General features: G+C 36.7%; 2 protein-coding genes across 7 annotated transcripts; both read left to right on the top strand.

Moving 5' to 3' along the window:
- Positions 1-2,100: 2,100 nt before the first annotated feature.
- Positions 2,101-17,475, top strand: LOC137717567 (phosphatidylinositol-3-phosphatase SAC1). 6 transcript variants are annotated; one of them, XM_068456973.2, is made up of 16 exons: positions 2,101-2,382; positions 2,481-2,685; positions 2,774-2,939; positions 3,774-3,996; positions 4,459-4,535; positions 4,776-4,963; positions 5,081-5,178; positions 6,156-6,289; positions 7,078-7,212; positions 8,398-8,686; positions 9,232-9,353; positions 9,796-9,903; positions 10,069-10,281; positions 10,453-10,644; positions 11,116-11,227; positions 12,061-12,651. In XM_068456973.2, the coding sequence occupies exons 1-16, from the start codon at positions 2,203-2,205 to the stop codon at positions 12,307-12,309; spliced, it is 2,691 nt and encodes an 896-aa protein (XP_068313074.2). In that variant the 5' UTR covers positions 2,101-2,202; the 3' UTR covers positions 12,310-12,651. The 6 variants fall into 6 exon arrangements, 2 of the variants coding, with proteins under 2 accessions (XP_068313074.2, XP_068313075.2); XR_015965231.1 differs by lacking the exons at positions 10,453-10,644; positions 11,116-11,227; positions 12,061-12,651 and adding exons at positions 15,874-16,072; positions 16,929-17,475 and having other exon boundaries at positions 2,120-2,382; XR_015965230.1 differs by lacking the exons at positions 10,453-10,644; positions 11,116-11,227; positions 12,061-12,651 and adding exons at positions 15,874-16,072; positions 16,591-16,777 and having other exon boundaries at positions 2,120-2,382.
- Positions 17,476-18,647: 1,172 nt separating this feature from the next.
- On the top strand, positions 18,648-22,329 carry LOC148694591 (uncharacterized). The gene is made up of 3 exons (XM_088699232.1): positions 18,648-18,910; positions 19,989-21,072; positions 21,807-22,329. The coding sequence occupies exons 2-3, from the start codon at positions 20,132-20,134 to the stop codon at positions 22,105-22,107; spliced, it is 1,242 nt and encodes a 413-aa protein (XP_088555358.1). The 5' UTR covers positions 18,648-18,910; positions 19,989-20,131; the 3' UTR covers positions 22,108-22,329.
- The last annotated feature ends 1,090 nt before the right edge of the window (positions 22,330-23,419 follow it).

The following is a 23,419-nucleotide window of genomic DNA, read 5'->3' as shown; positions in this document are numbered from 1 at the left end:
TCTCTATAGAATTTACATTAAGAATAAAAAAAATAATATTTAATAAACAATTGATTGAATCATATTATTGCTAGCCATTGTGAGGCCAAGCTCACCCCCTCCCCTTTAGTGTAGATAATATTGTTTATTTAAAAAAAAATCATTTGACAATTAATTTAATCATATTATTATTCACGAGCAAAAAACCTTTTTTATAACCAGCATTACATGCTTCTTACAATGTTTTGAATGTGTTTAAAAATAGAGAAAATAATATTTAATATACAACTGATCGAATCACATTATTGCTAGTCCATTTTGAGGCTAAGCCCACCCCCTCCTCTCAGTGTAGATAATATAGTTTGTTACATAAAAAAAACAATCATTTGACAACTTATTCAATCACATTATTATCCACGTGTGAAAGACATTTTTTATATCACGTGGGCACCATCAACTTTGTCATTTATTTATTATTTTCTCTCTTACCCTTCATTTTTTTTTATTCTTTACACATGAGACAAAAACTTTGGTGTCACCCACTTAGACAAAATTAATGGACCAAAATGCCCCTTAGCCAAAAAAATTCAAAAGCTGCCCAAAATCATATTTCAATATGCAAGGGTAAATTGGTAATTTTGCTATCAAAAATCTATCCATTGTGCTACACTGTTCATCACACCTCCGACCTTATATAATATATATATATATATATATCAGAACCTTTGACAAGAGGAATCACTATTTTTTTTATTTATAAAAATATGGACATCCTATTGACCGTTGGATTGACTTTAATGAAATTGTATGGTTGATATTAAATCACAGGCGGTTGAGATTAAATCACAGGCCACACAATTTCATAAAGTCAAATCCAATAGTCAAGAAAGTATCTCTATTCTTTTAGAAAAATAGGGATCCCTCTTGTTAAAGGATTCATGTATGTATATATTTATTTGGGACGTTTTGATATAGGCGCCGTGTTTTTTAATTTTTTAGACTAAACATACACTCCTTTTGAAAATTTGATCAAACATTTTCCTAAAATTTTGGTTATTAATTTCAGTTTTGTATAAGTTCAATTTTGTTTAAAATTTTAGTTTTTTACGACTTTTCTTGGACATTTCGTTTTTTTTTTTCCTTTTCTTCATATCAATATATTTATACATTTATTATCCATCTTTATGCATTTTTTTTATTGTTTGTTGTAATTTTACTCTTTTTTTTTTGTGTGAATATAGTAGAATATTTATAAAAAAAATTGTCAGATTTTATTATTTAGAAGACCCAACACATAATAAAGATTTGTTTGATTATATAGCTACATCTAGTTACCTATAATATGGACACATTTAGTTTTACAATGGATTTGATTTTTTGTATTTCTCGGTACATTTGGAATGTAAATGTACCAAAATGGTTATCTGATAGAGACATTTGGTTTTGTGATACATTTGTGATTTTTTGTTCATTTGGTCTTTTGGTACATTTGGAATCTAAACGTACCAAAATGATTACCTGACAGTAGGCACATTTGGTTTTATGGTACATTTGGTTTCTCTGTACATTTTAAATCTAAACATACCAAAAGGGTTACATAACAATGGGTACATTTGAATTTTTGGTACATTTGAAATCTAAATGTACCAAAAGTCGATACTTTTGTTCTTAAATGTACCATAAGTTTTAAGTATATTTTTTATATATCGATATGTGAAAAAAATATGTATTGAAGACTTTTTATTGAGACATTTTTAATAGAAAGAGAATTTTTTTTTTTAAAGTACTGATAATAAAGTAATGAGGAATCAGTTAATTAATTTTTTATTTATTTTATTAAAAAAAATGTCATTTAATGTTTAGAAGGGGATTGATTAAATTAAATTCCTATATTATAGGTAATTAGTTGCTAAGCTACCTTATGCCTTTATATATGAATGCCTTTAAATTAGTGACATGAAAATTAAATAAATAGAAAAAGATTGAGGTGGTAATTGATCAAAACACCTTAATCAAATCTTTAAAATAAATGAATGTTTAATCTAATAATTGTAAATCATTCTAATTTTCCCTATTTATTTTGAGCCGTAAAACCGAATGAAACCCCATAAACTGAATCGTATAATTTTAATAATAAATTTCAACAGATTCGCACCGAACCGAACTGTCTGACAAATAAGCAGAACACACCTTTCCAACTTCCAAATCGAACACTATATATACATGCAACCGAAACCGGCAATTTCCATTTCCTCCATCCGCAGTGCAGAAATGGCGAAACCTGACAAGTCGAAGCCCAATATTCCCCAATACGTCCGTTCCTCCGCCAAAGTTCACACCGACTTCGATGCCGACCCCAACTCCTACTCCCTTGAAAAATTCAAGCTCTACGAGACCAGACAGGTAACCAATTCTTCACTCTCTCTCGCTCTCGCTCTCACCAATTCAATTCAATTCAATCCAATTATTCGTTCTCCTCCAATTGACGCTCTCAATTCCAGCGATTTTACTTGATCGGAAGTGATCGGAACAAGCGGCTCTTCCGGGTCTTGAAACTCGACCGCTCGGAGCCCGACGATTTGAATATCAGCGAAGACCCGGTTGTGTACTCACCGCAGGAGATCAAGCGCCTGCTCCAGCGAATCGCCGAGGGCAATCGTGCCACCGGCGGCCTTACTTTTGTCACCAAGGTTTTCGGGATCGCCGGTCAGTGTCTTTGACCTCAAATTTACTTGAGATTTATGAACTACCTGCTTGTATGTTTGTATTTACTCTTTGTATGGGGTTTTGGTAGGTTGCATTAAGTTTCTGGAATCGTATTACTTGATTTTGGTCACCAAGCGTCGCCAAATAGGAAGTATATGTGGTCATGCGATTTATAGCATAGAGGAGAGCCAGTTGATTACTATTCCGCACGTCACGATTCAAACTGATGTTGCTTATTCTAAGACTGAGTTGCGGTAATTTTCTCCTTTGTTTTCATGTTTCTCTGTTGTCTGGACTGTTAAATGATAGCATAAATGTTGCAGAGATATATTTGGTTTGATTAGAGATATACGGTCACTGGGTTATTTAATTGTATAATCAGCATGGTCTCTCACCGTGGTTTCATACATCAGGCTTGCATACTACCAAGAGGCCACAAAGAGTACCAGAAAGAATAAGATAGGAAGGGTGAGGTTACCCAACAAGGGTCCCGACGGTGTGAAGTTTTATGGGGCTACTTAAGTCATTACACCAGTGTTCCTTAACACATGAAAGAAAGAAACCCTGACTTATATTTATTAGTGCCCTGTTAGAGGAGTGAGAGAGTTTGCTTCGGGGGTTCACCTTTATTTGCTTAGATGGACAAAGTCATGGTTGTACAAATATACAGTTCACGAATGACACTGCTAATGATTTCTCGTATTGACTACGTGGAAGTTGGATTGGGAAGGGGTTAGGTGACCGCCAATAACTTAGGATAGTAAATGGAGAAGGGTGTGAATTTGATGTTAGAAAGTTACTGGCGAAGCAAATGCCATATGCTGTGGAGACCTTTAATGTGAGAACTATGCAGTTAATCTGTGATCATTGGAAAATGCATAGACTTCTGTTTTACTTAATATCCCTCTTGTGGAGGGGCTTAAAGGAGTGTTCCCTCCATTATTTAATTGTTTCATATCTAAAACGGAAAAATATATTGTAACGGAACTCTGAATGCTTAATTTTACTCAACTTCATGGTCACCAACTAACATACTTCCTAGTTCAACTTCTATAGAATTTACTTATATTTTTCTTTCTTAATTGTAGGTACAAGAAGCTTCTATCCAGTGTTGATTTGACCAAAGATTTTTTCTATAGTTACTCGTATCCTATAATGCAGAGATTGCAAAAGAATGTGTCATCAATGGGCGAAGAAGGGATGCCGTTTGATAATATATTTGTATGGAATGCCTATCTAACACAAGCTATTCGATCAAGGTGCAATAACACAATCTGGACAATAGCATTAGTGCATGGCCATTTTAAGCAGGTATGAAACACACACACGCAATCTTTCTCCCTCCCTCCCTCCCTCTCTCTCTCTCTCTCTCTCTCTCTCTCTCTCTCTCTCTCACTGTATGTGCGTGGTAAGGAGATTGTTTTGGTTAGTGGAACCCATAGACAGTTTTAGCCGGCCGAAAAGGGCATTGTTTTAGACTTACTCTACATTTTAACCGATACAATTTGGTTATACCATATCTATTCTTTTTTGATGAACTTATATCTTATGTATTTACTTCCCATGCTACATATGTATTTACCTTGTGCCGAGGGATTTATGAGTTTAGGCTTTTTGACTGATGCTTTAGGCGTCTGATGGACTGGTCGCCCATGTTTCTTGTATTTCTTTATGTTTTTTCTAGATAAAACTTGTTTCTTCTTTGAAAAGAAAAACTTCTTAACTGAAGATGTTAAATATCTCGATTAAGTTTATTTTACTTCGTTATGGCAGATTAGGCTATCAATCTTTGGTAGGGACTTCAGTGTTTCTCTGGTCTCTAGACGCTCTCGGCATTTTGCAGGAACACGGTATGTGGTAGTTTGAATATCACACCACACCATCTTCATTTCTTCTAATTATTCACATAGCTGTCCACATGGCATATAAAAACAAAAGTAAAAAATTTTCAGCTATACATTTTTCTTTAATTTAAGAAAAGGTTTAAGTTTTTTGTTTTGAGGGTGAAATTTCACTGGTATTAGCTTTGGTAATGTTTTGAGATACAGAAATTTCTTGTTGTATTAATCATGTTTTCAATTGTGTTGCAGTTACTTGAAAAGGGGAGTGAATGATAGGGGAAGGGTTGCAAATGATGTTGAGACAGAGCAGATAATCCTCGATGAAGAAGTTGGCTCATGCAAAGGAAAAATGAGTTCTGTTGTCCAGATGCGTGGCTCGATTCCCCTTTTCTGGTCACAAGAAGCTTCAAGACTTAGTCCTAAGCCTGATATTATATGTAAGAACAGATGCATATTAATTTCATTTGTACTGAATCATATGCTGCATGTCACATACATTGTTACAAGGGCCATTGGAATTAATCATTTTTTGCATGTTTTTATTCTGACTTTAGTACAGAGATATGACCCCACATATCAAGCTACCAAACTACATTTCGAAGACCTGGCAATGAGATATGGCAACCCAGTTATTGTGCTTAATTTGATCAAGGTTTGTTTATTTCTAAATGCCTTCTGAACAGATGCTGGGACGACGTTTATTGTTAGTTGTTACTCTTTACTATTACTGTATGTGATGTGACAACATTTTTATGTGTTGGATGACCAATTACTATTTTAGTCTTCTTGTTTTCGTTTTAATTAAATGGGGGTGGGGGATTCAATAAATGTGCAATTCAGATCATTATGAAACACCCCTTTGTTTCATTATTTTGTACCTTTTCGAACATTGGGAAGGGATATACCACTAGACCGAGAGCTAGTTGGTTATTGGATATTTATCATAAACAACCTATGCAATTTTTTCAGCCAACCTATGTAAACTCTAATAAACTAGTAGGAAGAGAGAGAATACAACACTAGAAAATTCTGACAATGATGCCGAAGTTTCTGGTTAATAGTTAAAAGTGAGGTTTTATAAGTCTTCCTGTTGTATGAGAGAAACATTAGTTTAATGTGCATCTATTCTGCAGTGGCTAATATTTATGTGATAGCTATCGCCACATAGTAGATCCTCTATTTAATAAATTTGGTTATTAAGAATGAGTTGTAGCTAGTTGAGGATTGTATAAGTATGGTGTAATATTGCGGGGCAATATTGAAAATAGAATGCATCTCTTGTTTCTCACATCTCTCTGATGTTCAGTATAAGTTGACGATTTTTTCTGTGCTTCTGATCTACAGTGATTGAGTTTTCCACTCGTGTGTGCGTGCATGTGTGTGCGTGTGTCTGTGTCATAGGGAGGTTGCGGTTACGAGGATGTTAATTGGTAAAAATATTTTTGGTGCCAAATTCTTTTCTAAGCAATATTTGAGTAATAGCCTACTCTGGATACATACATACATACATGCATACATAGAGATAAATATTTTGCTGGCATTACAAGTTAAGCTATATTTATTAGTTGCCCATCATGCAATTTTTTTCTTCTTATTTTTCGTTTCATGTGTCATGCAATTTTATTGTAGACTGTCGAAAAAAGGCCTCGAGAAATGATGCTGAGGCGTGAGTTTGCAAGTGCAGTTGGGTACTTGAATCAAATATTTTCGGAAGAAAACCATCTTAAATTTATTCACTGGGACTTTCACAAGTTTGCAAAAAGGTAACCAGTTGAATTTTCATTTTCCTTTTGTGTTTTGTTTTGCTTTTTTCGGCGAAGTGGACACAGACACACACCCCTATGATGCACAGATAGATATAGGATACATGATTACATACTATACAAAAAGTCTCCTAAAACTAGAATAAGGATAGGGGAATAAAAGAAAATGCTGTATCATATGTATATGTGTGTGTGTGTGTGTGTGTGTGTATGTATATTTAAGAGAATAGGGTAAACTACATCCCTATCTGGTGTGGTGCAGGCTAGTTCTATGTTTTTCTTGTCTGGTTGGTTGCAATCATAAAAAAGTATGAAAAGCATATTCCCCTTTTTTGTTTTGTCAAAAACCAGTTAGCACAATTGAACCAAAATTCTTTTTCCTTTACATGAACCATTATAGGAGCCCCACACAACTGAAATAAGACATACGCATAGTATTGTTGGGGAGTGGATTCTTCTTCAAGACCTAGAAATTCTTTACGGAATTGTATTGATCCATTTGGAGTATTTGATACGTATCGGGCCATATTGGTATCCAATTCTCCATATAAAGAATGACTAATTCTGTTTCATAGGCTTGCAGATTTGTATATGTATTTGTTATGTCTATGTATATATCATTTACATAGGTATACATCATTTTGCTCCCACATTTTTACCTTGCTAAGAAGTAGACTTATTTAGCAATAGATATCTCTGCAATGCTTTCAATTCAACCATCTCTATCTGTTTGTGTTTATGTTTGTTTTCTTCGGTCTAACTGTTCTCTATCTTTTCTGCTTCCAAAGCAAGTCTGCCAATGTTTTAGCAGTTTTGGGTGCTGTGGCAAGTGAGGCGCTTGATTTGACTGGTTTTTACTACAGTGGCAAACCTAGTGTTGTTAAACGGAGGCTCAATCAATTAAGTCAGACAAGCACGGGAAGGTATGCAATTTTTTATGTTGGTTTCTTAGTTTTTGCAATTGTTATTGGAATCATATCATAGATATGAATCACAGTCCTTTTTGTGTTGGGAAAATAAAATGAAGTTGTAACACTAGTTGTACAGTTTAGCCTAATTTCTGATTTCCATGCATATTTCTGGTGACATGTCTATTAATAAGAGTTACAGTTCATGCATGCTATATTTTGAAGTTACACCCTTTTTTTCCAATTCTTTCATACTGGTTCTCCAGTAAACAATGCACAATTATAAATATTGAATCATGGATATACCCCAATATTTGCTGGTTCAGTGATTTGCTAACTGTATTCTCAAGATTGGTTCCAGATCTCCATTGCACTTAGATTGTTATCCTTGAATCAATTTGTATCATATAAGTTTTAGTAGGCAGACAAGTGCCAGACATCCTATTGAGGAAACACAATCTTGCTTTACTGTGAACTCCTTACTTATAGGGTTTGGTTGGGAGCACTTCTATACTGAGTAATGTACTTTTGTTTGTACTGCTTTTATTAGAAATTTAGAAGCATTTAAAAAACTCAAAGTGCTTCATGCATATTTTGTCAGAAAACTTATAAGGTTCTTAAAGAAGCAGTAAAATGCTTCCCTAAACTCAAAATTGTACCTGTTTATATTTAAATCATACACTTTAGAAGCACCTTTGGCACTGTTCAGAGCACGCCCGAACACATCTAGTCCTCCATAACCAACATGGATCCTGATATAACCCAATTGGTGGTGGTTCAGTTCAACAACTCAGTTGGTCATTCCATCTAAGATAGGATATGCAGAAATTAGGTGCTATGGTGCAAGTGAGCGCCAAATTTTTGTTCCAGGAAGAATTAGTTTTCTTTGTGATACAATCTTCTTGCTTGTAGGCCCTGTTTGGGTGTTTGTAAAACTGCTTTTGTTATAATAAGAATTGTGTACCGCTTTTGTTAGAGCTTAGAAGCATATAAAATATCCCCATGGCATCTGAAGTGTAAATGTTTGGCAAGTAAAAATCCTTTTTATATTGTAAAATTTCTCTATATTACATGTTCTCAATTTTTTACCACAGATAAATATGATTAAAGGTGATAGTTTTCGCATTATCTAAAATTTTAACATTTCAGTATGTTTGGAAGCAGTAATGAAACTCTAAATTCTTCTGTTAATCGGGACAGGGAATCTGATATTATTCAACAGAAGAAAAATGATAATTTTAGTGGTGAACCACCACATTTTCAAAGCGGCGTTCTGCGCACGAATTGCATTGATTGTTTGGATCGTACAAATGTTGCCCAGTATGCTTATGGCCTTGCAGCTCTAGGCCGCCAACTTCATGCAATGGGTTTGACAAATCTGCCCAAAGTGGATCCTGATAGCACTATTGCTGCAGCTCTCATGGATATGTACCAGAGCATGGGAGACGCTCTTGCGCAGCAGTATGGTGGCTCTGCAGCTCACAACACTGTATGGTCTTATTTTCTTCTTGGGTTAGAGTATGCATATAATCAGTTGCTTGATGTGATAGATCAACCCCTATAATTCTAACGCAAAGTTAAAAATGAAAGAAAACTGTACAACTCTAATCAGATGTCCACTGAAAAAAAATCACATAAAAAACCAATGTGTTATAATTGTGGTGAAATAAAAAGATGAATAATGCTTCTGATAGACGGACATTGGGTGAGGATCATCCTTGATTGGGGAACCTGAAAGACGGTTCGGATCATTTCACCACATTGTAGGGTGGGTGTTAACAATGTGGTCCTCTCAACTTAGGTTTTTCTTGAGAAGTTTATAAAGACATATAAACAATAATAGTATAATTCATATAGTGGACAAGGAGTCCACCTTTTGAATGCAACCTACAACAAATATTTAATATATTTATGTTTCTCTGTGTGTATGTGCTTGTGTAAGAAGTGTGTGCGCACATGCGTATAGATAGATTTCAAATTCATATTTATCTTTATTTTTTCTTCCTGAAACCTTTTCCTCATAACGAATGCTAGGTATTTCCTGAGAGGCAGGGAAAGTGGAAAGCTACAACCCAATCAAGAGAGTTCCTGAAGTCTATTAAGCGATACTACAGCAACGCTTACACTGATGGTGAAAAGCAAGACGCCATAAATTTGTATTTGTTCATCTCTATTATAGTTTCTAATGAAATTTATTTTTCTATTTTTAAGTATTACCTCCTCTTTCCTGTAGCAACAGATGAGACTTATTACGTACGATCTCCATCAATTCAGATAAAATAAAATATAGAGATTGATCTCGATCATTAGCTTCTCCATTCTGCATTAAGAAATAGATGCATCTCTGCATATGTGAACTTGTTGTGTTGCTGCAGTAGTTGTATATTGTGTTTTGAATGTCTTGAGGTAGTAGTAACTTTATGTTGTATTATTTTCACATTGAAACGATGTTGTATTATAGTATGTCATATTATGTTGTACTGTATTATATCTCACTGTGTTGCAATTTACTATACAATGCTATATTGCACATTGTTGTACTGTCTTTTGCCTTAAAAAAAGGTTCTAATACCTTGATCTTTTTGTGGGTTTTACCAGATTTTTGGGTTACTTCAAACCACAGGAAGGGAAACCTGCTCTCTGGGAGCTGGATTCTGATTACTATCTTCATGTATCTGGAATTGATGACCCTCTCTTTGATGTGTGGTAAATCTCTATGTATCTAGAATTGGTGACCTTTGCACATGTCTATGCACCTTGTACATCTACAATTACCTGTCCCAATCGGTTTTTCCAAGTCTTCTGTAAAGTTAATGTTTCATTTTAATCTCCCATTTTTTACAATAAGATTCTTGATTTTCAACTTTTCAGTTCACAAGGAAATGATACACGCTTAGGAGGAATGGGAGACACTCTTGCCCCTATTCCTGCTTGCAGAGAAGATTTTTTGAGGATGAAGTTGACATCCTTTGATAAATTGATTGAAAGGACATGTAGTTCAATAAAGGATGTTAGACTTTGTAGTGAACCAGATCAAAGACCAGGCGGTAGTACTGCAAATTCAAGTGTGGCGCCTGATGCAGCGTAATTATATTCAACCTAAGCAGTTTTTACCCCTATGTTTAGCATCCTATTGTGATTTGATTATTCATCTGTCTTTGGTTATCCTGTGCACTTGAGAACCAAGGCAAATTCTTTGTAGTAGTTACTGAACATTGGAATTCTTTTTTTTTTTTTTTTTTTTTTTTTTTTCAGTGAAATACAGTTGAAAAGCCCAAATTGGCTTTTTGGCCAGAGAAAATACGAAGAAAGTGGCTCTGCACCAATAGTTACTTCACATGAAATTGGTAATGGAGGATCCCATAACAAGACAGGGGTTGATGGATTTTGTGACTTGAATTGGCTTTCTTCTGAAGCCGATGATAATGAGGAGGATATCTTCCAGAGGTATGCTATATGGAAATGCTTTTACGTTGGCACAGGAGGAGAACCTCCCATTTTGCTTTTTCATTTGCATAAATATCTCCAGAAACATGAAGGTGTTCTGCATTTCTATGTAGATGGCTTATACAATGTTGTTATTACCGTAACCTCTAATATAAGTGGGCTGCTAACCAAGTTAAGGATAATAAAAGAAAGTAACTATAGCAGAAGAAATTTTGATAATGGAGTAGTTTGATCTGGGTAATTAAGATGTTTTGGAACTCTATGTTACTATTTGTTGGCATCATCAACATCGACAAAAAGATTTACATATACACAGAAAATCTGTTGAATCATAATGTTTCATTTCTTTATTCCATGTTTTCCAGTAATCTGTAGCCATATACTTAGTTTCGTATAAAGAAGCCTCCAGGGTATCCTATATTCCTATGGAGTGTATTTGTTGATCATGTATTTCTCTGCTGCAATTCCAAGGTACCTTTCAATGACATCAGTAGATGAAGCCAATGGGTGGTACGGTGGGACACTGCTAGGTGATCAAGATGAAAGCAGTGAGATATATAAGCACTATGCTGAGTTATGTCAGGTATAGTACTTCTAATTTTCCAAACATGGACAAGTGTGGTATATCCTTTAAACTTTAAAGTCTGACATAAGTTTGTGCAAAATAATGAATGCGCTTTTTTCTGGTCTTTGTGTTCATTAACTTCATTCTCTGACCAGAAAATTGAAGAAACATAATTATAAATTTCTTTCTGTAGGTGAACCCTGTAGGTTAACATTTTAGTTAACGGATAGGTCTGTATGCTGCACATGGGAGTGTACCTTTTGGGCATAGTTCAATGAAAGGAAACAAAGAAAAAACGCTAACATGTGTAGAAACAGTTAACCATTAACTCCCTGATTTCTCTATTGTTGTTTGTTTACGAGGTTTAGGGTTTAGGGATCAAGGATTGGGGCCTAATCTTGAGGTTTGATTTGGGGCCCATGCCAGGGCTCTAGGATTTGCGTCTGTGATCTGTTATTGGATTCTGGGGTACATGTTAGGGTGGTTGGGTTCGATGTCCGGATCCCTGGCTTGAAGCTTTGGTCTGCGGTCTGTAGTTCAGGGTTCAAACAACACCTACTACATTGAAATCCCTGCATCCTGAAATGGGATTTTGACTCTAAAATCCATCTATAGAAGCACAATTATCATGTCACGTTTCCAAACAAAATGGCATTGTTCACCACCGATAAGACACCTTAAATCTCTTTCAAATGCACTATAGTAGTTTTATATCTTGGATGGTTTTCCGATATTTCGTTGAAGTTTGACACTTGTATATTGAGCCTTTAAAAAATGGCATTGTTCACCTACTTTCTCACATATGTGGTACATTTGATTTTATTGATATTGTGAAATGCTGCAACGTGCAGGGCCGTGGCATTGAGCCTTTAAAAAATGATGGTGAAATGGAGAAGCACTATGCTGATGCTCTTCATATGGGAACAATTAACATTGTAGATGATGCAGCTGTTGAGGTAGAGATGGAAGCCGCCCTCAAGGAATACGACCAAATTGGTAGTGATCTCGGGAGCATCCCCGCATCGTGTAAATCGTTAGCGGAAGATCCGAGCTGGTTGACGAGGTGGATCATTGGTGAAGAGAAAGTTGAGAGGATTTGAAGAGAGATATTTGGTGTTGCGTATAGTTATGATTTTTGTTTCTTCCATTGTTTCTTAACTATGAATGCAAAAGAGGCAAATATTTTTGAGTATTTCTTCTGGTTTTCAAATTTGGAATTTTACTGGGATTTATCATCTGGGTATCCTTTGAATTAGTTGGGTTTTTGAGAAAAGTAGTGGGTTTTGTTGATTAAGTGGTTTACTTGGTTATACTTCTAAATTGGGTTCGAATTAGGGTTTTCGAAATGTTGCTTGCTTGCTTCGTTGTTTGGAAAATGGAGACACGGACTTTTTTTTTTATTGCATTTATGGAATACAAGGAACTATGAACTTCAGGAACTACCTTTCTGGATTTTGTTCATACGGGTCATTTGAATTTTATACTTTCTTTTTTTTCTCTTTTTTTTTTGTTTGCATTTTTTAGGCAAGCAAAATGATGTAAACTGGCGATTTACGGTGGCCTTAGAAGGGTGGACGTGCTCTTACAAAGTTCTGAGAGACAAACTACTTTTGGAGCCAGCAGCACTTGGAGCATTGAGAGCAGCGGCGTCTCTCTTTTTTATATTAGGAGAAATTATTAGATAGCACAGTGTTATCATGTGGCACTGACAGCTGGTAGTACCCATCAACAAATGCATGATAAGTGTGGCACTGGCAGCTGGCCCATCAACAAATGCATGATAAGTGGCAAAGTTCACATCTTTGGCTTCCAGAAGAAGAACCAAGCGTCAAGCTTTGCGCCCTCCTTCCTCCGTGCGAGTCGATTTCAAGTTCAAAGCTGAGAAATTCCAACTCAAAGGTGTGCGATTTCTTCATTTCATCAGCAATGGCGGCCTTTCGCTCTCTTTCAGTAATCTCACGTCCTCTGTTTTTAGGGTTTTATTTTTTCAGAAATTGAAAAATGCACCTTTTTTGATCACTGAACACGGTAGGCACATTAGGGTTTCCTCTTTTTTGTCCATATTTCACGGAATCGCGTTCGTAACATTTCGATCCTTAATTTTTGGTTTTTTTTTTTTAAATTTAATTTAGTTTTTAATCTTTAAAAGAAGAAGCAAACTTGATCAACAATGGCGAAGAAGATGGTTTCTGGTTTCAAACAATCGGAGATGAATCAGTTTGATGGTTCCCTGCTGCAATTGAAGGATCTTTTGGAGAAGATGGGTTCCGTTCGAATGTGCTTCCGAACCAATTCCATAGGAGATCCAGGAGAGTGTAACTCAGATCGGAACTCCCTCTGGACCCAATTCAAGGAGGACTAACAGGGAAATGAGCTGGAAGTCGAAGTTGTGAATTTTGCAACGTGTCCTGCATTTGTTGGTATGTTCTACAAGCTGTCAGTGCCACGTGGTACTGTGTCGTCTAATAATTACCCACAAATGTCAGTGCGACTTTGAGACCCTTTTGCGAGCAGTTATATCCTGCATCAGGATCACCATATCCCTCTCTTGTGATTTGCCAAAATTTCTTGCCAAATTTACCAAACCAAACCCCTAATCCCTACCAAGAATGGAGTCCGCCTCTTGGATGCGAAACCGAGACCTCCAAGAAGATGATGGAGATGATGGCGTAGTAGTTAATAACCCTTTTCAATGCCGCCCGACGCTACTGAAGTTGAAGGCCCCATTGTTGTCGCTTCTTGAAAAGCTTACCCCTGAGAGAATTAGGACAATTAAAAGTTGTTTCCAAGTCTTGGAACGATCTTGCGTCGTCGGAAGCTGTCGGGAAGTCCCTCTTCCACCACGGTGGCTCCGCCTCTATGATCTATAGATGGGATACACAACGTCATTTCATAAAATTCACCGGTGAAGATAGTGATTTTGCTTTGAAAAACCCGGTTTGACTGACAGAATATTTCAAAATCGTAGGTTATTGTAGAGGCTTTCTGCTTGGGGACGGAGAAAAATTTACTCCTTTGGAATCCACTCAACAACAATTTCATGCAGATCGAAGGAATGGACGGCACAGCGGCTTATGGCTTTTGGTTTTTCATCTAACGATTTCTTCCTTATCCGATTTCAAAGATCCTAACTTTTCAGGTGTTCCGACCCAAAATGGGTTCTTGAGCATTTCGTCTGTATCTGATTTTAAGTTTATGGTACTTCATCCTTTCGGAAGGGTTATGGGAAACATTGTCTTTTGGAGGGGTAAATCTGTGACGCTCGAGGGTTTTGTGGCTTTTAATGTCGAGAAGTCAACATTTCAATGCTCAATTTGCCGGCCGGCAATGACGGTATCGATAGCTTGATGGTTGGTGACGTGGGGAGTTACTTTTTGGTTGTCAGTACGATGAATGACTCAATTTGTTAAAAATATGGCGATTAGAAGGAGATGGTGATGGAAATTTATGGGGATGGACTACCAAAGGCGTTAGTCTAGTAGAACTCATTGGTAGTCCATCCCCATAAATTACCATCACCATCTCCTACTAATCGTCATATTTTTAACAAATTGAGTCATTCATCATACAACCCAAAAGTGACTCCCCACGTCGCCAACCATTAAGCTATCGATACCGCCACTGTCGAACGGCAAATTGAGCTTTGAAATGGTGCCCTTCTCGACATTAAAAGCCCCAAAGCCTTTGAGCGTCAAAGATTTACCTCTCCAAAAAGACGTGACTCCCCACGTCGCCAACCATTAAGCTATCGATACCGCCACTGTCGAACGGCAAATTGAGCTTTGAAATGGTGCCCTTCTCGACATTAAAAGCCCCAAAGCCTTTGAGCGTCAAAGATTTACCTCTCCAAAAAGACAGTGTTTCCCATAACCCTTCCGAACGGATGGAGTACCATGAACTTAAAAGCAGATACACACGAAATGCTCAAGAACCCATTTTGGGTCGGAACTCAGTTAGGATCTTTGAAATCGGAGGTATCAGTTTCAGAAGGGGCTACTATGACAATCTGCAACAGACAGGACTGAAGGTGAGCCTGGATAATTCAGATCACAATAAACTAAAACACAAAACTTGTAGTATTACTGTGATACTACAATGACATGCCGTAGGTTGTGTTTTTAGTAAATCTCTATGTATCTGGAATGGATGAGATGTGTGGTATATTTCTATGTATCTGGAATTGATGACCATTGCACGTCTATGCACCTTGTACATTTACAATTACCTGCTCCAATCGGACTTTCCAAGTCTTCTGTAAAGTTAATGTTTCTGTTTAATCTCATCTTGATTTTCAACTTTTCAGTTCAAAAATAAATTCTACGTGCTTAGGAGGGTTGGGTAACACTCTTGCCCCTATTCCTGCTTGCAGAGAAGATTTTTTGAGGATGAAGTTGACATCCTTTGATAAATTGATTGAAAGGACATGTAGTTCAATAAAGGATGTTAGACTTTGTAGTGAACCAGATCAAAGACCAGGCGGTGGTACTGCAAATTCTAGTGTGGCGCCTGATGCAGTGTAATTATATTCAACTTAAGCTTTTTTATCCCTATGTTTAGCATACTATTTGTGATTTGATTATACATCTGTCTGGTTATCCTGTACAGTTGGGAACCAAGGCAAATTCTCGTAGTTGTTAACGAACAGTGGAATTCTATATTTTCAGTGAAATACAGTTGAAAAGCCCAAATTGGCTTTGTGGCCAGAGAAAATATGAAGAAAGTGGCTCTGCAGCCTCTGCAACAAAAGTTACTTCACATTAAATCAGTACTGGAGGATCCCATAACAAGACGGGTTGATGGATTTTGTGACTTAAATTGGCTTTCTTCTGAATCGAATGATGATGAGGAGGATACCTTCCAGATGTATGCTATATGGAAACGCTTTTACGTTGGCAAAGGAGGAGAACCTCCCATTTGTCTGGTTCATTAGCTTAAATAGCTTCAGAAACATGAAGGTGTTGTTCATCTCTTTGTAGATGGCTTATACATTGTTGTTCTAACCGTAACCTCCATTGTGAGTGGGGTGCTAAGAATTAATACTAAATGTCTAAAAATATATTGAAATGGATAAGGATAATAAGAGAAAGTAACTATGGCAGAAGAAATTTTGATAATGGAGTAGTTTAATCTGGGTAATTAAGCTGTTTTAGAACTCTTTGTTACTAGCTTGTTGCATCAACTGTGCCGAAAAAAATATTTACACATACACAGATAAATCTTTTGAATCATAATGCTTCAATTGTTTGCTCATGTTTCCACTAAACTGTAGGCATATACTTTATTTTGCATTAAAAGCCTCCCCGGTGTCCCATGGAGTCTATATTAGTTGATCATGTCTTTCTCAGCTGTAATTCCAAGGTGCCTTTCAATGACATGAGCAGATGAAGCCAATGGGTCGTACCGTGGGACACGCTAGGCGATCAAGATGAAAGCAGTGAGATATATAAGCACTATGCTTAGTCATGTCAGGTAGGGTACTAATTTTCCAAACATGGACAAGTGTGTTATCTCCTATAAACCTTGAAGTCTGACATAAATTTGTGCAAAATAATGAATGTGCTTGTTTCCGGTCTCTGTGTTCATTATCTGACCCGAAAAATGGCTTCCTTCTGATATATATACAGGCCCCTTCCCAAGGGGGATCCCCATTTGAATAAAAAATTGGAGATACCCTTTCTGCATTTGTGTTTGGTGAATCACACTGTTAACATGCTTGTAGGCAGCAAGGTTCTTTTCGTACCACATCGTCAATGTGCAACCAAATCCTCTAACCAGCTGCTTGACCTCTAATATGTTTCGATGAACTTTCTTTAGCTGCTGGTTTTTCATCCGTCTGTACTCGTCATTTCAAGACTGCATTCGGAGGTCACTCCTCATCACTGCCCCTACTCGACATGACTTTTGGCTCCTTGTGGCCGTGGCTGCCATCATGACAGTGTGAATCATATAGTAAACCTTCCCACGTCGTCCACATATCTTCACGGATAAACATGTCCGATGCTAGATTGACCCGTATTTACTTCCTTGATATCATCTCCATCTCGAAAGAAAACAATAACGTCGTCAACCAAGTCGCCCCCTTCCAAATTGAACTTTTTGTAAGTGTCCTTGCCAAAGGTGGTCTTCATCTGAAGTCTCTACATATGCATACTCGTGCTGTTGTTATGATTCTGAACAAGAATGGCAGTCGCGTTTTCGGATTCAAATTTTTCTAAACAAGGAGATGAAATGATGCACACAGTAGAACGCTTTTAAATTCGAACCAATACTTTGAGGAACTTTTAAGTAGATTCAGTCACCCTCCCTCATTGACAAACATGAACCACTCAGGAATTTCATTTCCAGAGAGAAAAACGCCACCTTCGCTGGTGGTGTATACACCATGAGGAGCAATATGTATAAGCAATTCTGTAGAGAGAGAAATAGCATATAAAGCTTGGACAGGGGAGTGAGGTTTGGAAATTTCCATAGCCTCCAATATCTAGTTCCCTTAGAGAGATTAAGCCTTCTAATGGAGGCAATCGGTTTGTTGAGCTGAACATTTTCCATCGCACTACCCGAGACCATAATAGAAGGGGCAAGGACTTTGATGTTGAACTTGAATGTCCAATTCATCACTGTTTCTGTCTCTGATAGTGGTCCCCCCTCAATATGTCGAGGAGAGCCTTCGTGGTTATGACAGTTGAGAATGAATCCCACATTAATGGGAGAAAGAACCTTATGCTTATAAGAGATTGAGCTATTTCCCATATTGCCAAATGGCTTTATCGTGGTACCTCAACTTTTTTCATGGTATCAGAATAGGTTATCCCACGTGTAAAGTCTAACGACGACACTTGTCCAAAATTGAAGTATAGTTTGTGCTCTTGGCAAGGAAATTTGAAGTTGAAGCTCGGCAGTTGTGATTAGTGACTCGTAGCAGAGTTTTTTTTTTTTTTTTTTTCCTCCGACGATTGCAAATTTTTCAAAGAGCAATTAGATAATCCATGATCTTTTTTTTACTATGTACTTACCATACTAATATTGTTCCTTTCACCGTGTAATTTGATCCTTTGTCTATTTTTTAAGTTTGTCCTAAAATAATATATTTAGTAAAAAGTATGTCATTATAATCCTGAATATTCTGTAAATGTCTACAAGTAATGAGTCATAATTTAAACATTGAGATCTACATTTAATTACTATACTATTGTGGCTATATTTATCTTTACGGCCGGCCAAATTTGGCATGTGACAGATAAAATACAGAAACCTTAATTCCTTTGATCAATTCACTTCCAAAATTGTGAAAACTGAACACCAAAATTGTCCGGATATCTCCAGCAATGCGCCGAGTCTTACTCGGTTTTCACCCTAATTCCTACGACCCCGCCTCTAAAATTAGCATGTACCAATTAATACAGACAATCATCATACACGTACGTTCGTTCTGCTAAGATACAAAAACAAAAAAACATTTGCTACGTGAAATAAAAGGCAGCAGATATGTTAACTTCCACATTCAACAATTAGACAAACACACAATATTACAATCTCTCTCTCTGTCTCTATCTCTCTCGATCGGTGCGTCTCTTTGGAATAATGGTCATGAGTTGTGTTGTTCCTACAGTCGTCGTCTTCTCCTCCACCACCTGCTCCTTCTGTGTCTGTGACTCCACAACAAGCATGCCCTACACCTTAATCATCCCTTCTTCTCCTCCTGTAAGTCCATTTATTTAATTTCTATATCTCAATTATATATAGTTGTCTATATTAGTTCATATACTTATGAAAGATCAAATGATATCGAGCTCATTACCTATCCTAATTCTGTAACCATTTCTTTCTGTTCGGCATATGGGTTGTCTAGAGATTTCATCTTTCATGTTTACAATATTTGGCTTCATTTTGAAGCGAAACGATAGCAGTTTTATTAATGATAGTAAGAATTGATACAAACACTTCATACACTCGTTAATTCCTTTGTAGTTAGTCTTCGATTCGGCCAGTCGGGGAAATACCATCATCTTCTCAATTCTCATTGAATTTCTTGCTTTTTGCTCAATACTACCACCTCTTCCAGTCATGCTTTAGCAGCAATAAAAATATATTTTCCAGAATCATCAACTCCCAACAATCTCCGGAATGCCTCAATGCCTCATGAAATCAGGGTTTCGCAGTAATAAGTTATTAATTAATTATACATAAAATTAACTGAAGCAAACAAATCTGAAAACAGGCCTAACCATCGGATTGTCGAGGTTTGAGCTTCTACGTTTCAAGTTTGCATGCTGATCTGTTTACTTTGTCACATTCAACTCTCGGGCTTTTCGGACGCGTATTCGTTTGCTTTTGTTGTACTTTTTCCATCTGGTTATTGCTTTTGTTTCTGGCAAAATCACTAATTTAGTATACTTTGACCAAAAATAGTAACACACAAGTCATACACTTTAGACCGTTGATCGGGATGACCACGATGTGATTGAATCAAATCAATGCACAAGAATCCCATTTCTGGGATTGACAGTGATTGAGACAACAAAAGTCATTGCATGCATGCATGCAAGACATGAAAACAGCAACGCGTGGTGCAGTCTAGCAAAACCACGCTGTAGGACGCGTCTACGTACTCCACACAACGATCTAATGTGTTATATAATTATGGAGTAGGATTCTCTACACTTCTAATCTCTCTACCCTTTTATTCCCTTCTATTTGAACAGTCATAGTTAAACCACGTCAACATTTACATTATATTAATTAATTTTGTTTTAATAAATTTTTTTTTTTTAAATTCCAGGTGATTCAGCTGATTCCTGAATAGACCCAGTTACCCTTGACGACACATATTTTACCTAACTGGCCCTTGTAATTTCTAGACAGTCCATACCTATCTTGATAACACACTTGTAAGTCTCGCATGTTTTTTCCCAATATTACAGTATGCAGATCCCCAATCCAAGTCGGATCACTAACAGTTTCATAGATTCTAGTCCATGCCAATCCCAATCCAAATCCAAATCGCAAATCCAATATTCCTATCCTCTAGAATTTAACCTCAAGCCCCTCACAACTACTTTTGAACCCCAAGAAAACCCTTCTCTTAGTAGAAGCTGCTCCTCCACCTCCATCGATACAATGATCTCCGACTTGTTTTCCCCGACCTCCTCGTCCTCCGCCTCCTCCGACTCACTATTAATGTCTGGGGACTACCTTGGCATGGAGTCCTGTGTCGACGTTGTAAGTGACGATGAATTGAGCTTTAGTGGCTGTCGTCATGATTGTTATAGTCAGAGAAAAGAAAGGTTATGTTGGGCGCGGGAGAAGGAGAAGAAAAGAACTTATGAAGAACTTCCACCTCCACTTTCGTTGCTGGCGCGCACGGAGAATCTGCCTTCTCACATGCCTTGGGTTTTGAAGAGGCATTACACCACCGATGGACGGTTGATTTTGACGGAGGAGAAGGTTCGGCACCATGAGTACTTCAGGGCCCATAGATCCAATGGGCGCCTTAGACTACAGCTTGTCCCTCTTGACGGCCAGGTTTTGGTTCCGCCAGTAGTTTGTTGTGATGATGATCATGATGAGGAGGAGGTGGATGATAATGATGGGTACTATTGTGATAATCATGATGTGCTCTACGATGACAATCTCAATGCTTATGATGGCGACGATGATGCTTATGATTACGATTACGATTGTCATTGTGATTATGATTATGATTATGACAATGACTGCAATGGTCTTTGTTGTCATGGTGATGTTGAACAAACAATTAAGGTTGCCAATTCATCAACTGCGTCAGCTGAGAAGTGTCGCAATATTAACACTACTGTGAAAACAGAGTCATCGTGCATCTTGGGAGTGCTAGCGCCAGCGATCAGGTATGTTCACAGTTAAGGCATGCAATTTTAATCCTCACTTTCATTTATGTAACTCATGAGCTCCCAAAATCTAATGATATTTTTAAAAATATTGAAAAACAAGCACACCATCAGTCACATGCATGAAATTATGGTGTGTTTGCTGCTCATTTTTTTCTTCATTATATGCTCTTATGGACACTTGAAAAAATAGTCATTTTGCACTCACGCTCATGGAAGAAACAAGAGAGGGAGGAGAATAGTGCCTCTTGACTATTTTAGAGTGCTAGTTACAATCACTTCATTTAGTTGTCTTCCATGAAATTCCATGGGTTGTCATGGCATGCTAGAAAATTAAAGCTACCTAGGTTACTTTGCAACTGTATGTTTGATTATCGTTGGATATTCAGCGGCATATATATGAAAAACTGTATTAAATCTAAACTATTGATTAGATTTATTAATTCTTGCATATATTTGTGGTTTAGGCTTAAGCATCTTGTGCTGCCAGGGATTATATGATCCTAATTGCATTTCTTGCACGTTTCTTTACTGTGGATAATGCACTATGAATCAAATAACCTTTTCTTAGGTTTTGGGTTTCTAACCATCAAGGCCAAAATTCTTGTTTCAAGAGCATTATATACATGCATATTCTGCTGTACATAAAATATAATGCATATCAAAGTAAATTGAAAGTCTTAAATTTTCATCCTTGAAATTGAATGGATTTTAAGAAGTTTCTGAATTTGCAGATGTGTGAAGGGCAATACAAATGGATCAAGGAAAGGCTTTCTGGGGCAAGCTGGATTTGGCGGTCTATTTCGCGGCCATGCTGGTCAAGTAATGATCAGCGCTTTTTGTGACAATATCGGAATCTCCTTTACTCATAGGGCTAAACTTGCAGCCTTCATCTTTGCTATGATCATAGCTTGGGAGAAGGGTTGGTTACGCTATGGTTGGATACAAATTCTCAGTTGGTCCTATCTCTTTTCTCTAAACCCCTTTCTGCTCTTTGGTCTTTGTGTCCTCAGTGGGGACATTGATGTTATCTAATAAGCCTGCATGATCGATCTTCAGAGTTTCTCATTTAGAAAGAATGGCAATACATGCGGTGGCTGATAATCTTGCCAAACCATGTGTTGGTGGGATAATACTGGTTTTTCAACTCCTGAGCCAGGGATGGAGTTGCTCATTGTATATGGTTCTTTTCGTTGCCTTTAGCTGTACTCAAAGAATTTTTGAATCATATAGGTAGACCTGGCATTCGTGTCGTGCTTTCCGTTTTCGTGTCATACCTAATATCTTAACGGATTGTGTCGTGTAACACCCGTTAAAATAAACGGGTACAATGATCCAACCCGAAATCCACCTGATTATGTTAACAGGTAATATGACCCGACCTATTACACATTAAGAAAAATATATTTTAAACCAATAAATAATCAAATGAAAAACATAATACTAAATAAGTATATACATACCATATTGTCACATCCAAAACATAAAAACACATTTTTCTTTTAAGTATATTTTCACTTAACTAAATTGATTGCTCTAGCATTTTTCTTTGCAAGACTCGTATTTGTATTGCCTATACATTCGCCTCCAAGATCTCGTTATGTTCCTATTATAATTTCCACGGGCTCCTCATCACTAAGGTTTATTGAATCTAAATCTCTAGCATCCATTGCTTCTGAAACAAAATGGGTATAAATTAATTAATAGCTTAATTAATTAAGTAAAGTCTTTAATAGTTTTTTAATTAATGTAGAAGTGTAAAAAATAAAGAAAATATATATAAACACTTGATCGTAATGATAAGCTTTACAACTTTCATGAAAAGCTTAACTTCGAAATTCGCCACAATAATCATATAAATCATAGATCAAAATTTAACCGTTGATTGTTGTTTACATTTACGCTTCATGGTTCTCATCAAATTTTGTTTTTTCAGATTCTCTTTTTTGAAAACATGATCTATTAGAGGATGCAGGAAGATGAATGGTTTGGATCGTTGATATTATATTTAGAGTTTTACAGTTAGTGAAAATATTGCTTGGTGTTTATAAAGTTTCTACAAACTATATGACATCAACTCATATTTTAGTTAACCGTAAATATCGAAACGTGATATCAAAGATCTAAACCGTTCATCTTCTTACATCCATCAGATGATCATGTTTTCAAAAAAGAAAATTTTAAAAAAGAAATTCAATAAGAAAAATAAAACGTAAATGATAATCGACGGTTAAATATAAATTTAAGGTTTATGGATTATAGTGTTGGATTTCGAAGCTGACCCCTTCATGAAAGTTGTAAAACTTGTCATTATGAGTGATTGTTTATTTTTTTTACATTTTTTACA

The sequence above is a fragment of the Pyrus communis genome, chromosome 8, assembly GCF_041283825.1.
Source record: "Pyrus communis isolate YQ-2024b chromosome 8, ASM4128382v1, whole genome shotgun sequence".
NCBI lineage: Eukaryota > Viridiplantae > Streptophyta > Magnoliopsida > Rosales > Rosaceae > Pyrus > Pyrus communis.
This window is presented reverse-complemented; position numbering and strand designations above follow the sequence as displayed.

Coding starts and splice junctions, on each gene's coding strand:
- LOC148694591 (XM_088699232.1), top strand. CDS start 20,132: ATGCAGATCCCCAATCCAAGTCGGATCACTAACAGTTTCATAGATTCT. Junction 21,073..21,806: donor GTGCTAGCGCCAGCGATCAG/GTATGTTCACAG, acceptor CTGAATTTGCAG/ATGTGTGAAGGGCAATACAA.
- LOC137717567 (XM_068456973.2), top strand. CDS start 2,203: ATGCAACCGAAACCGGCAATTTCCATTTCCTCCATCCGCAGTGCAGAA. Junction 3,997..4,458: donor TGCATGGCCATTTTAAGCAG/GTATGAAACACA, acceptor TCGTTATGGCAG/ATTAGGCTATCAATCTTTGG. Junction 6,290..7,077: donor TTTCACAAGTTTGCAAAAAG/GTAACCAGTTGA, acceptor CTGCTTCCAAAG/CAAGTCTGCCAATGTTTTAG.